This window comes from Calidris pugnax, unplaced genomic scaffold (genome assembly GCF_001431845.1).
Source record: "Calidris pugnax isolate Ruff unplaced genomic scaffold, ASM143184v1 scaffold44, whole genome shotgun sequence".
NCBI classification, from domain to species: domain Eukaryota; kingdom Metazoa; phylum Chordata; class Aves; order Charadriiformes; family Scolopacidae; genus Calidris; species Calidris pugnax.
The window spans coordinates 49,836,816-49,859,651 of NW_015094506.1; the positions used below are offsets into that span (position 1 = coordinate 49,836,816).

Genomic DNA, 22,836 nt, shown 5'->3' on the forward strand with positions numbered 1-22,836 from the left:
GGCTTTTTTGGGTGGATTTTTTTTGTTTGTTTTTTGTTAGCTTTGGGGTTTTGTTGTTGTTGGTGTTTTATTTTATTTTTCTTTTAAATAGTTTTTGATCTCTTCCATAACTGGCCTAATTAACTGACTACCGCAGAAGGCTCATGTTTGGCTAATTTCAATACCAACACTGCTAACACCCTGTACAAATACTAAAAGCCAATGTCCTGGTTTTCAGAAGCAAGCTGTCATTCTCTCCACAACATACACGTGTATCCTCAATTAATGTTAACACTGTCTGATGAAACATCATGACAAATATTCATTCATTCTTTGTTTCCTGGTATGAGCGAAGGAGAAAAGATCCACCTCCCACCCACGTTCCGTAACAGATTTAGGAATGCAAGACCTTTCATGCTTAAATCATCTACTCTGCAACACAAACGTTTATACCTACTGAAACACAAAACACATCATTCATTATTTTGAAACTTAATTTTGAATTAGACATTTACATTGAGGAATTGCTAAAAATAACTTGCAGCAGGGTGTGGCATAACTGCACTGTTTATGGATCTAGTCCAAATATGGGTGTGTGAATAGCTTCAGATTTTTATACATTATGTAGGGAAATGTATGCAAGCACCTAAGGATACTTTCAGAGATGCAGAGAGTTTGGGAAGCTTCTCCCCTCAGCTTAGTTTTGCAGAGGCATAGGCTGAGCTTTGTCAGACCCAAAATTCCCTTTGGAAGAGCAGTCGGGTGGGAGAGAGCTCCCGGTCTCAGCAGGACAAAGAAGAAGTAGGAGTTACCTGTGTTGCATTTATGCTCCATGTACCCTGCCACTGGCTAGCAACTTTATACAGGTGTTTAATGTCTGTGTGTCCTTTAGTTATCATTTGAACAGGCTTAGAGACTTCCTTCCAGTAAGTAGCCTTCTTGACGTATGAATTGTTTGTATATATGTTAGTACATAATACAATTTCTACCTTATAACATCATCCTTGGCCAGCACTAGGGAAGTGTTAGGGTGCCTCTGTCCCAAGACATCATAGACCTGTTTACTAATGAGTTACTTTGTGGGTTGTTCTCTGATTGCTAACATAGTTTAAGTAACAGCTCCAATTAATTAAATCGATAGTCCTTACAGCCTACTGAAGGACTTCACAGCCAACTGCACCAGAGATCAGAAGTAGTGCAAATGTGTTTCCTATTGGATTTTATGCTACAAATGGTTTCTGCTCCTATTTTTAATAGAAAACATTCTTTTTGCTTCCTTCTTTAAACATATACCTATCATAAAATGTGAAAAATTTTATTGCCCCACCACCCTCTACTGCATTTGAGACTTTCTGCATTTTCTTAACATGTGACATACGCCACAATAAATTTTAGGATAATAGAAGTGTCTGCGCAAGTGGCTACATCTGAGTGGCTGCAATTTGAGATTCCTCTTGCTGTTTTGCAAAGAGCACTGAGAGCCCATTGACAAGATGTCTGGGGCGAGGGAGCACATGGCCCCGTGCTCGCTGTCCCACTTTGTCAGACTCATGTTTGAAAAGGAGCAGGGATTCATTGCTCTCCTGCTAGAGTTAGTAGTTATTTGGAGTGGCAGGAAAGGAGCTCTGGAGTCTCCTGCTGTGGGGAAAGCTTCTGACCCCTCTCCAATGAGCTCATGTGAGAAGCAGGCAATAGGAGCTTTCACTCAAAGTGCTTCGAGCCACAGCTAGAACAAGTAAGTAATACTCCAGTAAGGGATAACAGTTTCTACAATGCTGTGCCCTTTTTTGATTGATATGGGCACAGAACAACTGCATTATGGTAACCTTATTCCAATATTGCAGTATTAATTATCTGAAGTTACTGTGCTTGAACCGGTGGAACTGCTTCAAGGCTGAACTCACACAGATGGGCTTCTGCACAGAAGGTTTTAATGGAAAGACCTGTTAGCAGGGAAAATGGGAGAGGGCTTGGATAAGGTATGGCATTCCTCTGCTCTAAATCTCAGTTTAAACTTGCTTGGACATTCAAAAATATCTGATCAAATTTTATATTCATACAGATACTTAAAAGGACTCAAAGATCTACCAGACTGAGTGAGGGTCTTCAGAGCGACTTAAACTGACGTTGTATCCTACTGGACATGTGGATGCAGTGAACTACAGCAAGACAATGAATGCTCTTCTTGTGGCAGAGCACAGTGGAGCTGTGGGACAAGTAGGATCAAGAGGGATTTTTACCAAATGAAAACTTTCATTTGGGAACAGAAGAATATTTTGATCAGTTTTTGCCTCATTTCTTCCCATTAACTGAGCAGAGCTCAGAAATTTCAAGTGAGCCTTAAAATCGCTTGGTTTTGTTGCTTTATTATTTCATAAGTGAAGAAGAGCTTGTATAACCTCCCAAAAGGGCACTTCACACCGCAAGTGCCATATACATTGAGATCAATGGGACTACTCATGTGAGCAGGAGTTTGTAAGATTGGTTCTTTTTTTTGTTGTTGTTTTTTTCAATCTTCTAGAAAATACCAAGACAAATCACATTTCATTATAGGAATATTAGTGTGATCAAGCAAATCCCAGAGTCTTTGAATAATTGCCTTTTATAAATTCAGTGAATGAAATTGTATTTAACTTTGTGAGTTCTTTTCTTCACTGTGTAGCCAGATCAAATTAGAAAATGTGTGCTGTAAATGATTATGGAGTGACACAAGCTATTTACTGAATTATGGAGCTTATATGAAATACATCATGGTATTTTGAGGCAAGTAGACGGAAACTACAAAACAGTATAGGGGGAAATGATGTTGGTAAAATAAAGCATCAGTCCCATGTTATCTCGTGATTAAGGGGTAGGTATATAATTAACATCACCTTTGGAGGTGAACTTTACTTTGGAAACATTTTCTAGTCCTTGCGCCTGCCTAATCACAATTTTTGGAGCTGTTTCAGGCATAAATGGCTTAGTAAATCTTTCTCTCTCCATATATACACATGCCAATTCTATCTAAGTAGACATGAGGTACAATAAAACATGTAGAAAATTGTCTGGCTCAGAGCCTATTCAGATTTTTATTTTACTCTGTGTTCCTCATTTTTCTCCTCTTTACTTTCACTTTTTCACCTTTTCTGGATGCATGTAGAACTGTATCTTTTGAAGGATACATTTAGTTTTAAATGAAAACATTCACCCATTCTAGCTAGTTGAGCATGTACTGAAGTACAACAGCAGAACAGAAGAGTGAAATGCTGAGCAGTTCGTAAGGAAGATTAAAGTAATGATTATTTTGCGTGTCTTCTGGGTCAGATACTGACACAATTCAGAATAATACGTGAATCCTTTAAATTTCTTCCATTTTGTCACACTTGTCTGCCAGATTTTCAATGAAGGTCTACATCTGCTTACTGCTTAGATCTCGTGCTGTTTCTTCTTTTTTTTTTCTTCCTTTTTTTTTTTTTTTTCTAATGAGGGAGGGTGGCTTTTCTAGCTTATCTTTTCTGAAATATTAAAAGAAGTAGAAAATGTATAGTAGAGGGAGACCTGATATTGCTTTTTAAGATTCATTTTCCCCCAAGTGGTCATTATTACAGCAGATCTATTTAAGGCATGGGAGTTTCCATACCTGTGAATAGGTTAAAGTTTTATGGTGCTGCTTTTCACAGCACTTTGAAATGCAACGATCTTTGCCAGGAGCTAGCTAGAGAATTATTTACATATCTCCTTTCCTACCTCAGCTGACCATTCACATGCAAATAGGAGCTTTGACAGCTTCTCCACACATTTATGAAACCCAGTGATCTGTCCATTTTTCAACTCAGAATGAAAGATATGACAATGCCTTAGCATAAAGCCCTGCCAGACTCTAGATTAGTTTCTTACTCTGCAACACTGAATACGAAAAAAGAAGAAAAAAAAAATCAAAAAAACCCACGACCCAACTTTCCTGGTATGGAAAATTTTGGGAGCACATTTGGTCACAAAATAACCATGAATTTCTTAGAGACTTGCTGGGGGACAGTAATTTTACAAACTATTTGCAAGGCAGAGCTGACTTAAGCTCTTGCTTTTTCCTCTCTTGGTCACCCAGGACCCAACAGAATAGCTCAGCCTTTCAAAAAAACTTGATTTTTAGAGTAGGTTCAAATCATTGCACGGCAGACACAGCATTACATGAGGAGGAGAAAATGAGCAGCAGACACTTAAACTGGCCCTGCCTGGTAAACCCCATGTTTGAAGAAACTTGACTTGTACTACTGAGCGCGTGCCCATAGTAAGTACTCACTCGTAAGTGGGTCCCAGAACAGTTCACCTCTGCACAGAACAGGTTCAGGGTCTGGCCCTGCACATGCAAGCAATTGCCTCCTAAATCCTGGTGTCTGAAAGACCTCACCGAGTGGTTCAGCTCAGGACAATATTGTGCTTTCATGGTGATTATCAAAAATCATTGCTATTCTACCCGCTTGCCAGTTGTTATTTCAAAGGAAAACTTATCTTAAGACTTAAGGTCTCCTTTTCTGGTGTGGTTTCAGTGTCTTATAACCAAAAACAACTACACATTTCCCAGTTAAAAAGCTGTATTTCACCTCTCCTCATGTAATTTACATACATTGATCACTTCCATATGTCTGGCATAAGGTAAAATAGTTTATGTGCATAGTAATAGGGGTGAACCCTATTGCAGTGAAACAAAATTCAGTGTTTATCATATTCCTACATGCTGATAAAAAAGTTTGTAAGAGAATGGCATTTATGAGACATGTCATTTGAAAAGCTGTTTGTGGTCTCAGCTATGGAAATTGTGTTCAAAAACTAACAGCTGCATTGCTTGATCTTGTCCTCGGTCCCTTTGGTGCAATGTCAATTAGCACTATCAGTGGTCTAATTCCCTTCTCACATGCATCATTGCAGTCGCAGTCATTTAATGAAGTTACACTTGATTTACAGCAGAATAATTGGTGATAGCTTAAAATTTCTAATATAGAATAATAATACTCATGAGACTTGATACTGCTCTCTCTGAAGACAAATGAGAAAGTTTCTTTACTCCTGTAAACAGAACCCTCTACATCGGTCTCTGTTGGTCCGTTTGCCAGACTTAGCAATTGGATTTAGCTCTTCTAGCACCAGAAAAACTGTCAGAAAATTATGTAGCAAGTGGTCAAATAAGACACTGTAGTCTAACAAGTCAAACTACAGACTTGTGCCTGAAGTTCAGATGTACACCAAAATCACACAAATTCTTGTATTTGCTCTGCATTTCTTAACTAATGGCATGAAAACCACTACTTTATTACGGAAAAATAATGTTATTCAAAACAACCATTACATCATGTAAGTGGCATGAGGAAGTATAAAAGCAAAGAAAAAAAATTCCTTGAGTTAATTCACTGAAGGTAACATTTAAATGCTGCATTTAAGGTATGTGGAATACATGAAGAACCAATTTTATTTTCACACAAGTCAGGCTGATGCGAGGAACAGGTGCTTTCTTACTTATTTTAGGAATGAGGATGTGAATTTTACAGAGATGCAGAATTCCACTTCTGAATTTATTATAGCAGTTAATCCTCATTATTAGGTTTGAACTATGGCTGTCAAGCAACAGTTTTCCAGTGAGTGAGTCACAAATGATAGGCAATTAGGACTGACTGAACTGATTACTGAATATTTCCCCAAGTGGTTGAGAAAGTCTAGCCTCATCCTGGAGAAGGTTGGGAAGCATTTTGGGTATGGAAAGTCAGAAAAAGGGCTATGTGAAAGAAGAAATAAAGCATTTGTCCTCAGAATCTGTTGGGAAGGGAAGCACATACCCTTGTAAGGGCAGAGGAGTATTAAACATCAGTAGCCTGGTAAGGTATGTTCAGACTAGGTGGAAAGAAGACAAAGTGCCCAAAGTGAGGCATTTAATTTTGTCTGATAAGTGCAAGAAAAAATGTACACTTTTTAACTCCCTCCTAATTTTAAATTATGATTATCAGAAAAAAGAAAGAAACCTAGCTTAAATGCAGAGAAATAGACCAGGATCTTGCAAGCACTCACATACCTTTGATAAACAATATTGCAAAGATTAAGCACAAAGGCTCTTCTTCTCCAGAGTCATCTGTAATCACCTTCACAGTGTATTTAGTGTGAAATAGAGGCGGATACTACAAAAAAACATTGTGAAGGCTTCCTGTATAGAACCGCAATATCTAAATTGAATTAAATTAGATATGCTTTCTGGATAATTGGCATGTGTTTCATGTCACAGGAGTACACAGCTGTGAATATGATTATTATAATCACTTTAAAGTACCTGTAAGGCCTTTGTATGTTGATCAAAAATAAGTTCTGACTGAACTTTGAATATAAACATTAATGGGATTATTCTGAGAGTCGGATACAGCTCTGAATAAGCATGGCAAGTCTTTGACCTCAAGCAATTCCTCATGAGATTACTTAATACCACTTTACAGGTGAAGAAGCTGACACAGAAGAGCCAAAGAATTAATAGGATTTCACATTTATGGTACTTTCTTTGATTCCCATTACAGTACAGATTTCCTGTGTATCATCAGCTGTGGTGCTGGGTTTCTGTTAACCTCCAACCTCCGTTGGTAGGTGAAGATAACAAAACTTTCCTAATTTGCGTGACAGTTGTCCAGTACAGAGTGTGAGTTCCAGTGGGGGTTAACAGAATGATGAAAGACACAAAACTGTAAAAGGATGCCACAAAAGAAAGTAGAATACCCAGTAGATTACAGTTCCATCACAGATGGGGAAAAAGATCTGAAAAGGTAGAAGTAGAAATTTAAGCTTATCTTGATCTCAATACTCCAGGCTGCAGAGAAAAACAAAATTTTCAACGTAGAGTATTTATTATTACTTTATTTCATAACACCCCTTTAAGAAGAGCTATGAAGAGATCTTGCTTGCCTAATTGTTGGAGGTCAGTTTTTATGGCTAGAGTACAAATGACAGGATACGTATTTAGAGCAGCAATATGGACAGAGGTTTACCATAATGATAACCACACAGCCAAAAACCTGCAAATACTGTTTCGCTAATGTTTAGGTCATTTCAGAGAAGTCTCAACTAGAAAATATTTTAAACTCTTTGAAAATGTTATCGTACCCTCCCATACATCTGAATATATGCTTGGCCTTGGGGATGGACTCATCACATCTTGGAAGAGCAGCAATTTAGAAATAAAGCAATTTTCGGACTACGCAATTTGCAAGTAGTTCAAGAATGTATTTGTGTTGTTATCTACAAGGCCATCAGAGCAAGAAGTTTCATCTTCTGTAGTAGAAGGCAATATGAGGAAAAATTACACAATCTGGAAGATAAAGTTTTCTCTCCCAGATCCCCAGACATCGTTTCTGCTATCCGTTCTATCACTCGAGAGGAACTGGCATTTACCACATAGGCCTTGCAGAATGGTGACCTTGTACAGGACCTAGTGTGATGGAGATGAGACCAAGCTGACCTCCAGATACTACGGAGCAACACTCATCATCACTGGTACGACCCTTGTGTTTTTAGAAAAATAGCTTCATCAGGACTCAGAAGCATTTCAGATTATACATTCGTGCAAAAGTAGAAAATTTGCACTGGGAAATCCATGAAGGAAGTAAAAGTAATATTAAGACCCTGAAATCTCCTCTTCATCTCAAGAGACTTCACTCTACACCTTGGCCAGGCCTAGGATCTGTGTCTAGCAAAGGATAGCTACTGCCATTCCAGTGTCAGCTGGTGATGAAAGCTGTGCCCTGCACTCTCTGTAGCTCTTTTGGATGCTTGTGAGCTGTATTTATCGTCTGTTGCTTCTAGAAAAGGCCACCAACCCCTCCCCCTTGAAAGGCAGCTCTAAATCCTTTAAATTATCTCACAGAGCTTTTTTTGTGTCCTTTTCTCACACAGGGCTGGAATTTCAAAAGGAGCCAAGAGGGGCCGTCAGAACCAACATGAGCTTTGCTTCATTAGAGTGGAGAGTAAAGGAGAGCTTTCTTTTTCCTCCTTCCACAAGTTAGATGAAAGCAAATAACTACTTCATTCCTCAGATTGTTCCCCGCAAGATCCAACTTCGCACGAAAATATTTATAAGAGATGAGAATTTTATTTGACTGCTCACTTCTAAAGTTTCTGAAACATCCAGCTGGAGAGATAAGCAGGCGGCCCAACAAATGTCAAACAACTTTAAAACATTAAAAGAATGGCAAAAAACTTCTGACTTTACTGCGTTTAGCTATCAAACAGCAAAGGATGAAAACTAGATGTGACACAAAGTAGACTAGTGCTCACACGTTTCAGGGATTGCTGTAGATGTGTCTAGCTCAAGGGGAACATGTAATCCCCCACATGAGAAAAGAATCCCCCAAACTGTAAGTTTATTTAGAATATTTAGAAATGAACCTAAATTAGGTTTCATCCTGCTCTCACTATTGAAGTAGTCCAGCTGAAAAAGGTGAGAATCAGGGTCAAGGCACTTGTCCTCTCAGTTGGACATAGCATATATATTTTTATTTGCAAACTCTCCTATATGAAACTGGGTCTTGAAAACATTTTTCTTTTAAAGTGTAGAAGCATTCAGAAAGTAACAGAGCTGGTCAGGGGACAGCTTATTGAAAGCTCCAAATGATTAAGCTATTAAATTAGCAAAGCTCTGAGCCGCAGACAGGCACTTCCAGCATGTGTCATTGGATTTGGGATGAGCTTATTAAGGAGGAAAGACATGGGAAATGTGAGATGTAAGTTAGGTGATTGTTTTAAGAATAAGAAGAATGTAGCGGTACTGTGTATTTCTTGCTATGAGGGAGAGTTTGATGCAAATTTAGATAAGAGTCACAGGTGACCTCAAGATCACAGATACTGCAGGCATACAGAAGTTTAATCAGTTGGATTTTTACACACCTTTAAATATTCATTTAAGCAGAAACAGTTTCTTAAATTAGGATGCTTTGGATCAGAATACAGCCTAAGTTCTTCCATAGCATTTAATTGGTACCTTCTTTTGATACCTTCCCAGAAAGAAAGAAACTAAATGAATGAACAAGCAGCTTAATTCCTTTTACAGTCACTGAAAAGCGATGAGCACCCTTAAAGTCTCATTCAGCCTGCCTAACCCAAGATTAGCTCTCTGGAGATACCTCACCATCCACTGACAGTGAAAAGAGCCTAATGTGGCTGACTATGTCAGTCAGAGGAAGAGAAAGACACCACAGAGAACCTCCTGTGGTGCAGGAGAAAGGCTACAGTGCTCTTAAGATTTCTGATGCTCTCAACAGCTGCGGCCATCCTTTTCTCTCTTGTACATCAGAGCACTATCCCACTTGGAAAAAAATAGGGAAAGTCAAGTAAATGTACTATCCCCACAGTTATTCTCACCATCCACAGCTGTTACTGGAAGCGAGCAGCTAACCTATATGAAGACTGTATGTGGGAGGACCGTGAACTTGCAGACATTCCTGAAGGGAGCTTTAATCCTGCAAAGGAAGGAATTCGCTGAATCGCCCACCAGCACCAGCAAAACACCAGCAGCAACTTTCACATTTAACCTTAATTAACAACAGGACCAGGACAAGCTACAGAACTTCCATTTAAAATTTTGACATAGAGCTGCCAGGGTCCACCCCACACATTTGCTTAAAAATAAGCTTGTGGGAGCCTGAAGACAATTTTACCCTTTTTTAGCTTTCAAACAACTGGAAAATGTCACAACCATTGACACCACTTAGAAGGATTTGTTTTCTTCTCAGTCACTTAGGCACTGCCTCAGGTGAAGATCTGATTTTGCTTCAGATTGAACTCGGGTCAACTCAGGCTTCAGATGATGTGGAAAACACTTGAAATATTGGAGCAACTTTGTCTTGCTTGTACTTCCATTGCAGCGTTGCAGGTATGCACATGAGAGAAAAAGCCTGCAGGCCAGAGGAAGTAAATAAAAAAGATGTCTCTCTAATAGCAGCTGTGGGCATTAAAGGCCATATGCAGAATCAGTGATTAGGCAAACCAAAAACATATTAAAAGGATCAGAGCATTGCAATGCATTAAATAAAAACTAAAAAACACTTCCAAGCAAAACGAGTGAGTTAAAAATACAAATCACTCAGTGATTTCTTCTCAGGTGGAACTTCTTGTAAATGCTTTCTCTATATGCAGATGTACACCCAGGAGAGATTATCATAAATAACCCGTTTACATTGTAGCAACCTGCAAAGACTGGGTTTCTTATTTTAAATATTGTTTTGCTAAACCTCCTGGAATAAATACACACCTGAATAAACCCTGAGCAAACAGATAGGTACTTCAGTCCTGATCAAAAAACTTCAAGCACAGAAGTAAATTTTAAGGTAGACTTCACATATCAGTAGGACCACTGAGCTCAGTGAAACTATGGATGTTTAAATTCCTCGCTAGGTCAGAGTTCTTAAGATGCTGTAACAAAGAGCAGGGGTAAGTGCTGCACACCTTGTCCACAGCAAATGAGTAGAGTTTCCATTGCTGTCAATACGGCACCTTCCATGAATAATTCAGTCATTTGCAAACCGTACAGCACAAATAATTATAGAGAACTCCAGCTTCTCAGAAAAGGGAGGCTCTGTAATTCAGAAACCACTTTTTCCACTGGAATTAAATGGGAAAGTTGGAAACACAAAATGAACATGTTGGGCTAGGTTTTCACCCTCCTTGTTCCAATTACACTGCATGTCTCAGGCCCTAATTAGCTAGCTGAAAATTTCCCTATATAGGCAAGATCTGAGCTCAGGCACCTCCTTCATCAGCTTCTCCCTCCTGTCAGCCTCTGGGTCATGTCAGAGGCAGGAAGGGTAGTCCTACCATCTCCCCTGACAGTTCTCAGGTCTTGTGAAGTCCCCACTCAACCAACATTAGAAAGACCAACACGTGGATCCTCTCTGAAAGACTTACCATTTCAGGGTGAAAAAAAAAAGGCTGAAGAAGCTGTGGCTGCGTCTGCCACCTTCACTGCCTTCCAGCTTCCTGCACTGACTGAGCACCAAAGCCATGCAGAAATGCTGTTGGGGATGGTGGAAGCTGAAGAATGGTACAAGCCCATGCCTAGACCGCAAATGTCACCAGTTTGCCTTCTTTCACTGTCTAAGCCTGGGCTGCCCTTCTCTCCTTTTCAGGCATGTTAGAAAAACTTTTCCCTCAGACAGAACTCTTACAACATAGTTTAAGCAAAAGTTTTTTTAAGTAGATACCTTGAAACCTGAGACAAACTCTAATACTGGTCCCAACTCAAGAAAGACAGGCTTCCTTGCCAATATTTCTCTCCTCATTTCCTTCTACCACTTTGTCCTGCTTTCCCAATATTTGTGGAGGTATTGGATTGTGAGTTATAGAGTTTGATGGAAAGGAAAAACCACAATCAAACCCACCAGCAGGTCATCAACTACAACCAGACTGGGTCAACAAACTACAAACCAGGTATCATATTTATACTAGCGTACATACAGGTAATTCAGTGCGGTGTCATTCCTCCCCGGTCACGGCATGTGGGACTGATTGAAATGGACAGAAGTTTTGCCATTGCTTTCACTAGGGCCAGCTTTTCATCTGTATAAAAATCTGTCCTATAAAACTGCAAATCAATTGCACATCAAGGATGGAGTAGTTCTCACTATCACTGCAACTTTAAACAAAACGCTTATTTTTAATATGGCTTGAATTGGAGCCAGGGAGTAATAGAGCTAAATCTGTGTGCAATGCTTTTCCAGTTACTTATTCTCAAGTAATATGTATCCAATTGAGCAACAATAACAAAGAAGAACCACACATGTACTCTTACAAAACATAGTTACAGCATTTAGTAATTTTCAATAGACAAATAGGATGCGACAGATGGGTTTGAGAAAGTTGGGTTCACAAGAATTACTCATGTGGAGACAAAAATTGGGGTTGCCTTAGGAAAAAAAACAGTAAATCAAGGAATTTTTAATGGAAAATCTTTCTTTCTCTGGGCTTAGATGTTTATATGTAAAGGTTACTGTAGCTGGTTCCATCTCTGTTTGTGACGTTACCTCCCCACACAGGGGACAGCAAAAGAAAATGGGAAACAATAAACGATACAAGAAATCCATCTGGAGTTAAGGCTGTATTTATTGTTTTAAACTTTGCACACTCAACTTGATCACCATCGTTCTGAGAACTCTGTGCTCAAAAGAAGTTTCCTGAACAGAACCTGTGACCTAGTGACACAATATAGAGACTTACAACTGACACTGAAATTGAAGCCAATGAGATTAAAAAAAAAAAACAAAAAAAAACCCAACAAAAAGCCAACAACAAAGCCCCCTACATTCTTTAAGAAAAGATTCCTTTACTTTTGATATATCAACAATGACATTTCTTGTTACTTTGCAATAAGGACACAAAGTCTTTGAAGGACACAAAAAGAACAGCTCAGAGGTTGAAGGGCTCAACTGAGCTTTCAGTTTTATGGCTGGTTTTACCGCATTTAGGCTAGGATCCAGAACTTACCGACTTCAACAAACTTCAGATCAGGCTTTTAATCATATTAATTCCCCTTGACTGGAATGAGGAGATAAATATCATCTGTGCAAAACCTTTCCAATCCATGCACTAAGATGAAAATGCTTGGAAGCTTTAAAATGTATGGAGCAAAACCCTGATGCTACCGAATGGGAGTTTCACCACAGATTTCAGCTGGACAAGGATTTCCCTAGTGCTCGCCTCAAATTTCCTTCCTTTAATATGCCACCAAAATCAAGGTGATATAAACCAAATAACCAGAACTCTGTTTTACAATAAACAGAAAGAACCTTTTCAGACCGCAGATGTGGCCTTAATATATGCATTTATACACTTTCTCTTCCTCTTCCTACCCGTAACATGCCCCGTAGGATACTTCTAATCTTCTGCAAGGCTGAGTGACAAGAAGTTAAGAGGAAGCAAGAATGGGAGTTCACTGAAACTTCTGTCCAGCAACCTGGGAAATGGCAGAGCTAATACTGGACCTTTGAAAACAAGTGACCATAGGAAATCAAGGTTGGCAGGGATTTAACCCTTCATGACTCATTTTGCTAACTTTTAAAGCAAACGCCTGAGCTTTTTAACCATGTTTGACATCTAATTAGTTGAGAAAAACAAGAAGTTAAAATACATCCTCGCTTTTCTTTAGAAATAAAGGACTGACAATTAGCTCCAAGGTATTTGTTTAGGCAAAAAAACAAGCGTGCATGTCAAAAGAAAGCACAGTGACAGCCACTGAAAACAGAAGTCACTTGGGTCATTCTTTTCACCTTGAGTATTTTTTTTTCAATATCATAAGTTTATTTTAGTCAGCCACAACTCTTTGTGGAGCAGCAGAATGAGTAAGTAACTAGGTATCTTCTTTTCCTGATTGCTGGCAGTTTCAATAGAGATGAATCACGTAGTATCACACAGTCATATAGCGGTGAGGTATACCCTGAGAGATACAGATTGGCACGTAAGGTATTCACTCAGTGCCTAAAAGACACATTTTCAATACCTACAGCTCTTAAGGCTGTTCCTACGCAAGGTGTTAACATTGATCTGTGCATAGAGTACTGTGCTGGAAGCAAAATTTGTCTGGAAAAGCACCAGCTGATAAGGCTTCGTTTTCCCTGGCTACTAACGATATCTCCATACTTGGGGATCAACGCAGCGGCGCAGGCAACATGCTCCTCTTGACCTGGCCAAGCATTTACACCACTACTTAACATTAAGCATGTGAGCAGTCTGATCCGATTTTTAGGGTTACACATGTTTTAAGTCAAATATGTGATTAAGTATACATATGAATCAAAGGCCAGAGTGTGAATTCCTGTAGGTCTTCAGACTTTAACTTGCTTTGAATTAACTACGCATTTACTTTATTTCCTAGATAGGAAATCGGGTTGCTCAGCATTTGAAGTAATTTTCTTTTTACAGTGATCTGCCAATTATGAAAACACTTTCAGTGTTCCTTTTAGTTTCCTGTTTTGCTCATATAGGGTTGACAGTATATTAAAATTTGTTGTATGATGTACATGAAAAACGTGAAAATGAGACCCTTTCTCTCTGCAAGAGAAGAACTAGAGAACAACCAATCAGCAGAGTAGCAAAATGTTGCTAAACTGTATATGGCTACAGTACCAGTGAGGTGAAAAAAAAAAAAAAACAAAAAAAAATGGAAAAAGAAAATCCCTATCAGAACATTTGGTCATCCTTTGAAACCAGTTTGTGTGAATTTAGTCAGTGTGAGCAGGGGTAGCATACTTGAGCCACCAACAAACATTAAAAGGGTAAAAAATAATAAACAATAATTAATTAGCCATTAAACCCCTTTACACGATATTTTTACAGCATTTATGCTTCTATATAATAATCTGAGTTTCAGTATGATTGTGAAAGTTTGGAAGCAATTGAGTTTCTTAATGAGTTTTTTGACATGACATGTAGTTATGGTAGAAGCTTTCTTCAAACTCCATTATTCAAAATAATCAATTTTCTCTTAAATGTAAATGGCTTCTCTTATGAAAACCAAATGAACAGATTCTGAACCCCTTAAACTGTCCTTTCCATATATATCTTTTCATGTATAAACACACACAAATATGCATATATGTGGTTTTAATAAATCCCTGCACATGCTTTTATTTCATACAGTGCATCCAAGTTTTGCAGGTGTTTAATTTTTTTCCCCCCTCATCTGGAGTGCGAAAGTGACGTCTGCCTTGTATCAGGGAGGACTTTTCCCCCTCTCGTTTGCAGCACGAGAAAGATGAAAAAAAAATATTGGAGAACATATTTCTACTGGCAAAGAGACTTATTGACACTATACTGTAAACTGAGATTGACATCTATGACCAGGCATGCACACACATGTTCTCTTTTTTTGCCACTGTGGAAGCAGTGTGTTACTTTTCCTCCCTTCTTTCAGAACCGTAGCTGCTGCTCCTTCTCTCACCTTCAGTAATCTGAGAATTATGAGGAGGCAGCTCTTCAGAGAGAAAGGTATATGCACATAGATATATAGATCTCCTTTTTAGAAATAACACTCTACAGCTCTTACATTTTAAACTTCTTTCCTAGTTGCACATTCTCCAGATTCGGTGAATTCTTCTGCAAATGTACTTGGAGAGGAACTATGCTGATAAAGACAAGACTGCCTACTTCAGAGCCCTCCTGTAATACTGGCAGTATTAACCAAAAGTTAATTACTGACAATTGCACTGTGAGTGGCATTACACCATTTCAAACGTAGAACGTAATCTCACAGCTCTCTTTCTCCAGTTACACCTTCCCTGTGATCTCTAATGAAATGCATCAGACTCCACTGAAAACAGTCTCAGCTCAAAGAAATTGCACGGCATTAAACATCCATAGGCAGTATTTTCTAGTGCATAACAGTCCTTTCCTCCTTTTCTGGACTGATCTGTTTCTTCCAGTTTATAGTTTCTTGGCAAACCCACCATCTACTGCTTATGTTAGGCATCTGATTGTCAGATTTGTACAAACTGAATATTCATGACTTGAAAATTAACCACTTCATGCCTAAAAAAAAGGAAAATATAAATCTTCATCTATTCCGTGTTGTTTGAAACAGATCTGGTATGGTGGCTGCACTCCATGCCCAGCCCGGGAGAGATGAGCTGGGTGGCCAAACACGTCTCACCGTTTGAAAGAGTAAAGTCCGATGAAATGGGCACAAGACTGAAAAATTACTCTTCCACGGATCAGCACGATCCGGAGCCCTTGTCTGCAAATGCAACTAACTCTTCTTTGTCTGTGTTTAAACTGCGTGGTACCAACCGCAGCGCGGAGTGGCTTCTTTTTAAGTAATTTTTTATTTTTATTTATTTATTTTATTTTTTCAGAAATTTCTCCTAATGTCAATTTCCCCTTGGAAAGATAAGGCAAAGCAGCCCGGGGAGGTGGGGAAGGGGAAGGGAGCGACGGGGCAAGGAGGAGAGGTTTGGAGGCAAAGCGAGAACGAGGGGAGAGAACAACAGACTTACCTTTATAGGATAATTTGAGCCTCGGCACGTTATTCTTCACATGCTGGCAGTTGACTCTTCCTGCTAGTAATACTCCCAAGGAAAGCAAGGCAATCCCCCTGAGCCAGCCCATGCTGCAGCAGCCACTGTAGGGTCCCTGCCAGCCGGAGCCGCGGCGCTCCCCGTCCTGCCGGGCGCCGCCGGGGGAACTTCAGGCAACCTGGGGAGCGGAGGTAACAGGTGATGGGGGTGGGAGGTCATAATCTGAGTTAGGGTATAAAGAAATATTTAGTTAAGGGAAAAGGTAATAAGCCAGTCTTCAGGGTCTGGTTTCATTTCTGAGCGAAAGCCTCAGTAGAGCAAGATGACTTTTCAGGTTGCTCCATACAGTTCTCTATTAAACTACTCCCTGCTCCACCCACTCCCACCACACAAAAAAAAAATAAAAAGGAAAAAAAAAATAAAGAAAGGGAAAAAAGAAACACATCGCGGCAGAGATTAGAGGAGAGAAAAACAGAAACCTCCACCGAGCTTGAGAAAGGCACGGAGCTATACATTTCATGTCACTGGGCTTGGATTTTGGTGTTTTAGGGTGTTTTTTTTTTGTTTGGTTTTTTTTGGTTTTTTTAGGGTGTTTTTTTTTGTTTGGTTTTTTTTGGTTTTTTTTTTTTTCCATAATTTCATTTTACATTTCTCATTAAAAGATGTACGCCCCCTTTAAATACAACAACAACAGCACAACAACAACCCCCAGTGTTGTTAACCCCCACAAATAACATCTCCTGCCATTAAGGTAATCCTCTTCGGGTTGCTCCCAGTTAAAAAAAAAACAAAAACCACACAAGTAACGAAGTCTGCCATCAGCGCAAGTTTACCACCGAAGCTTTTAAAGCCTTGTTAGGGAAGGTTGCTGTAACCCTCCCGCCCTCCGCACCTCCTGCGCTGCTCCAATTCAGCGAAAGAAATTCCTAGTAAAGCCCACTTCAACAATCAGTTCAAGACATGTACAGGTCTGGAGGGGCTTATAAATTACTCTGGAGTATTCTCTGAAGTGTTCTTGTAAGTTAAACACGTTCCAAACCTTCCAATTTCTGGGACTGTGTGATTATTACAATCTTCTGGTTTTATGCAATGAAACTAGATAATGATTTCTGTTTGTTTGTTTAAACAAAAGGACACACAAAATCCCCAGAGGTGTTCTAAATGTTAAGAAGCTGTAAATACAAACGTATAAGCAAACTTAAGCTCACCCCTCCCACACATCTGAACAACCCCCTTCTAGTGAGTGACAGTTTGTTACACTTCCCATGCTGTGCTGAATATCAATTTAATGTGCATTTTGGAATGTAACATCTTACACAGGTCTGTACCCTGTATTACATTCCTAATGCAATATTGACAGAAACGCTGGCAATTGACCTTCACAAAACATTGGCATCATCAAAGAAGTGTGATGACCCCTCTTCATTTTGTTCTATACTCTTCTAGAAAAAGGAGTTTCTGAGTGCTTTGTGGTGACAGAGTTGACAGTATTTCAGTGAGATCTTTTCCTTCCTTTTACCATTATTTACTGCAGGTTAAAACCCAGTTGTCTAGTCCAACTGGTGATGACAACAATACACTTTGAATTTCAGAGAACACAGCATCTCTTTTTTGTGTTCAGACCTAGCTACTAAACCATTATCTAGGAAATAGTCTTAACTTTGAAACTGAAGTTCATGGTTGAAAATGCTGGTGTCAGTGTGGTTCTAATTAAAATCTGAAGACTTGTGCAGAACAAGGCTTGATGTTATGGTAAAGCAAGGGCTACAATTCTGTCATTGCTGCTTTCATTGCTTAATGTTCACACACCAGTGGAAAAGAAGGGGCTTTTCCCCTCTCCTCTTTAACAAATTCTTCTGCTTCCTGAGCTTAATTCATTAATCCCGTGGCATTGTATCTGCCAGATTCAGCAATTCTATTGATCAGCAGCATTGTTAAGAAAATAAAATCCAAAAATAATGTTGATTTTGGTCATTCCCACACTTGTTATCCTGAGCATTTTCATGCTCCAGGCAGTGGATTAGAGCTCGCAAATGACAAGAGACGCCTGTCTGTTTTCCATGGATTACTTGCTAGACATTCACTCTGCAAAGGAATTCATGTCACTTTGAGATTATTTGGAGAATTGGCCTAATGAATTATCCTTTTGAATTGAGCAAACAATTAGAAACAACACACAAAAGATGCACCATATTCAGGACTTTAGAAAGCACATCATTTTACAATGATGTTGTTACACTCAATTTACTTCTAGTTGCATAAAGAAGGCACGACTTCTTTTTTTTTTTTTCTTATAAGAAAAAGAGAGTACAAAGCTAAAATGCTATCTTTGTAATGTGGAATGAATGTCTAACGGTCCAGACTATTTTTCAGCAACCAAATAAATAAATCATGGCCCCCAGTCAATATATATTTTGCCCAGAAAACATATGGATCAGATACGAGTGCTAACTTTTCCAAGATTGCATTTTAAGAGATAAAATACAGCATCATTTTAGGAGAGATGAAAGAGACTATCTTTTTGCATCCTTCATGTGAGACACCACTCAGGTTTTACCTTCCTCTGTGGGACATGCCAGTCTAAAGGCACAGAGACGGGTAGAAACTGATCCTGTGGGTCCTCCTCCTGCTATTTAGCTCTAAGTAGTGCTAATCAGCTAGTCAGGATAGCATATGCTACACCCCCTTATATGGCGAGGGGCAATGGCAGCACTTCAGTGGTGCTTGAAGAGGCTTTGTGTCTCAAAGACACCCATTGCCATATGTTGCTTTTGCCAAGGAGAAACTGGGCTCTGCTTGGAAGGAATGATTTGGCCAATGCTCCTACGGCAAGTGCCAGAAACGTCAACTCTGGGAATTTAGGGTGGGCAACAACTCACTTTCAAATGACAATCTATTCGCCTTTTTTCCCCCCCCCCTCTTTGGTCTTTTGATAGAGATCTAGCTGCTCAGTTTAGAAAGAGGGGGAAAGTAAAATCCAAACACTCCTCACTTTTTCAAATGAATTCCTCCTGAAGAAAAGAAGACCACAGTTAGTAGCTCAATTAATTATTCCATTATTGCTCAGCAAGTTCAAAAGGAACAACAGTTCTTCTGCATCATTTCCCATATTTGTTGCAGATTTTATTTTTATTTTCTGTAACGGCATTTATATGACATTCTATATAGTGTTTTACATCTTAAAACCCAGACAAGCACTTGTGGGCTCTGTTTAACATTTCTGGTCTCATGCTGTGTGGCATTATGATTTGGAGTTTTTTTATACCGCCTTTCAATATGTGCACCAACTTCACATTGATAGATCACACAAAAAGTTATACTTGGATGTGCGTGGACTTTCACTGTTGACCATCCATGCAGAGTTACTCTTTCAGTCACTTACACGTTGGCATCATTTGGTGTTTCTCATTACTCAGAAATAGTATTACTTGACTCGTGATTACTTCAAATCTTCTTGCTGCTGCTGTGATTTTTATACTTAGCAGCTCTTGAAAGCTTAACTGCTCTAAGAAAGTCTTTAGTGTGCTTTAAAAATGTACTTATGTACAGAATCGTTTCCTGTGTTTTAGATGAGTCATTACTTGTTTATATTGATGTGATCGGGTCCTTCTCAGAACTACACCGGAATTACCAGGATCTGTTTTTGATATGCAGTACTAATCCAGCCATTTTTGAGGGAAAGATTTCTTTGGTTGAGTGTGCAATTTCTGGTTAAAATCAGAGAACAAAAACCCTCTCAGACTGTATCTGATTGCTAAAAACCTCCCTAGAGAACACACTCCTGTAGGAAATGTGAAATCTTAGCTCAGAGACGCTCCCTGCTATTTTCTTCCGTAGCAGGTGAGTTGCTTGATAAGCAGAATATTTACAATTCTGCAAAGGGTCCTTTTGAAATTGCTCCAGTTGTATACATAATGATACGTGTAACGTGCATTAGAATAACTGAATCATTATTAGCCCAAAAGGAGGATCATTCTAGAGCCCAATTATAGGTGTGTTTGTCATGTGGTGTGTGAGAAACCCAGGATGCAGTTTCACAACACATCGACTTCAGAAGCAAAATCCCATTTAAGAAGATCCAGACATCAGCTACTGCATTTCGCTTTTATGTCACAGACTGCCACTCTCTTACTTGGGACGCTACAAACTTTTTGTCGGGTCATACTAGAAACATGATGGAAAAGAATGTTTAAAAATAGTCCTTGTGGGGATATGAAAAGAGTTGGTTTTCATGCAGATGCAGCGTATGCACCAGCTAACGGAGCAGAGAGAATTGTGAACTGGCATTGGGGGAAAGCAGCAATGCAGAGGAACTTGGGATGTTGGCCTCACTTCTGGAGGCAACATGTTATGAAGGTCTATCTCTAGGTTCCAAGAATCTCAACCTAGAGTCTGTTTGACCCAGTTGTTCTTCTGTCTTTTTTTTATGGAAGGAAAAACAAAAAAAAAAGAAACCTATAAAAAAAAAAAGGCCTATACAGTGAAGGAAAATGTTTCTGATTTCCAGACCTGCTGAGCTGTATATCGGCTATTATTTTTACAGTGTTGATGATTATCACATTAGCTCAAGAGGTTATAAATAGTTGCTTCCACCTGGATTTTAAGGGATTTAAAATTTTGTGGAGTAGCACTTCTTAAGTTCTGAAGCAATCACAGTACGAAGTTACTTAAAGATGTATCAGCAAAAAGGAGTTGAAGGTGTGGAGTTTAACATCTTATCAAGCTGGAGTTGGCAAAATCACAGGCTTGCATCTAAATCTGGAAATATTCTTGCTGTTGGAAGTCTAGACATGTCTTTCCCCAGTGCTCCCTTGGGCTATGTTGCATTTGGTAGCCTTATTTGAATCTCCCGAATCTATACAAATCCATAACATTTCTTATTATTGCATGTGATCGGGTTGCTAACCACACCAGTTAGTATCTGCGTTCTCTCAATCACACTGCATCTTACCATCTTGTCACAATCAGCTTTTCCTTCATTTCTCAGGACTAATGAGACTGTACTATATGTGATGCTTGTACTTTTGGCAGCATAATGGGATCTGTATCAGTATGATGTGTTTTATTCACAATGCTTTCAGGTCTATTAAACACCTCATCAAATTCTTCAAAAATATTCTTTGCATCCTGTTCTGTAGACAGGTTATAAGCCTGTCTGAACAGCAGCATTTTCAGATAGCTCTTCAAACGTAAACAAACCTTTTCTATTCTCTTGGCCTCTGCTGCCTAAAGTTCATCTCATACACAAATGTATGGCAACCGTGACACCCAGACCCATGGTAAGAAAGAAACCCACCTTAATAACTCAGTGCCAGGCATGTGATAGTGATAAAAATTATGAAAAGCTTATTTTCCCCAACTCCTAGTATGGGCCAGTAGCTTCTGTTTCCAATGGATTAGCTCTGGGGTAGTCATCCAAATTGAACAAAACTTCCAAGTCTATTAACTTTCAAATATAGAAACTTCCATCCCTCTGATTGCTTATGTTTATTGGCTGTTGGGCCTTCATTGAGGAAATACTGGCAAGGACATATGTTTTTTTACAGGAGATGAGGGAAATGCAAAGAAATATTTCATGTTCTAATTCTTCAGAGAAAAGCCAATTTAAGAAAAATCATTATAAAAGGGAAAACAAAACAACAGCAGCCATGAAACTTTTGGCTCCTTAAATTCTATTCCAGGCCTGACACTTTTAACTCTGTTGAGGGATATCTAACTAAGCCGGAAGGTCTCCTCCCAAATGGCCAGCTGCAGAATGACTTACTCTTCTAGCCTGAGAGATTTGATGGTTGATGGATCTCCGAAAAGGCAGATAGTAAACCAGTCCTGTCCTTTCCCCACTGCTGGCTGAAGAGCAGCTTGCAAGGTGTATTACATACAAATGCATTATACATTCAGTTATTTCAGCATTCAAATCCAATTTCAGCTTTTATCACCCATACTTTTTTTCAAATTGAAACAACTGACAATACGTAAAACATTTTCTTGCAGAAATCCCAAGGAAATGCTACAACTCAGAAAAATAAGACATAGATCAATATCAAAATATGGCTTTCAGGATTTCCTACTTGTCTTTGAAAGTCCCCTGATGGTCTGATTTGCATCTTTAGACTGCTGTATACCTTTTGAGGTCTGATCTCAAGAGGCTTAGGGCCACACACTAAGACATTAACACGACGTGAAATTGATCCTGAGTTTTTGACGTACTGTGCCAACAGTCCCATCTCTACCTCTTCATTTGTCATAGTATGCAAGTCATTCTTGTCAGCCCTAAAAGTCCCTCCTTATCACTCCGTATACAGAAAATCCCCACATCTATTGTATCTGGGATCCATCATGGCCAACCTTTTGGCCCTGTAATTTTGCTTAGTAACCTTTACTGCCAACTGTCAAAGACTTGAAAGACACAGCACTATCTTGTGTGCCACCAATTCATCACAGGCTTTTAAATAGTCCAGGTGAACTGCAGCAAACCACAAACCGAAAGCGTATGCAACATCTGCTACAATCATTGTTCGTTTCTGGACCTTTCTTCTTTTCTCTCTGTGTTTTTTTTTTTTTTTGGTTGGGGGGTTTTTTTTTTTTTTTTTTTTTTTTGGTGGGGGGTTTTTTTTTTTTTTTTTTTTGTGGTTGGACTCGATGATCTCAGAGGTCCCTTCCGACCACTAAGATTCTGTGATTCTGTGATTCCACGGGCACCCCAAAACCTCACGGGGATTTATTACCCATGGGGGGAGAGGAGCTCGTTTGTGTCTGGGTTGGATTTTCGGGCTGGAGTGGTGAGAGGGAGCTTGGACTCGCTGTAGCGATGCCCACGTTACCGGCTCGCAGCACCCTCCCAGCAACTAAA

At 39.3% G+C, this 22,836-nt stretch overlaps 1 protein-coding gene across 1 annotated transcript in view; it reads right to left on the minus strand.

Annotated features, from left to right (window-relative positions):
* The window catches only part of SEMA3A (sema domain, immunoglobulin domain (Ig), short basic domain, secreted, (semaphorin) 3A), a 241,125-nt gene that overhangs the window by 151,789 nt on the left and 66,500 nt on the right, over positions 1 to 22,836 (minus strand). The window contains exon 2 of the mRNA XM_014964076.1: positions 15,966 to 16,164. Within this exon, the coding sequence (XP_014819562.1) occupies positions 15,966 to 16,077 (112 nt within the window). The 5' untranslated portion in view covers positions 16,078 to 16,164. The remainder of the gene's footprint in view (positions 1 to 15,965; positions 16,165 to 22,836) is intronic.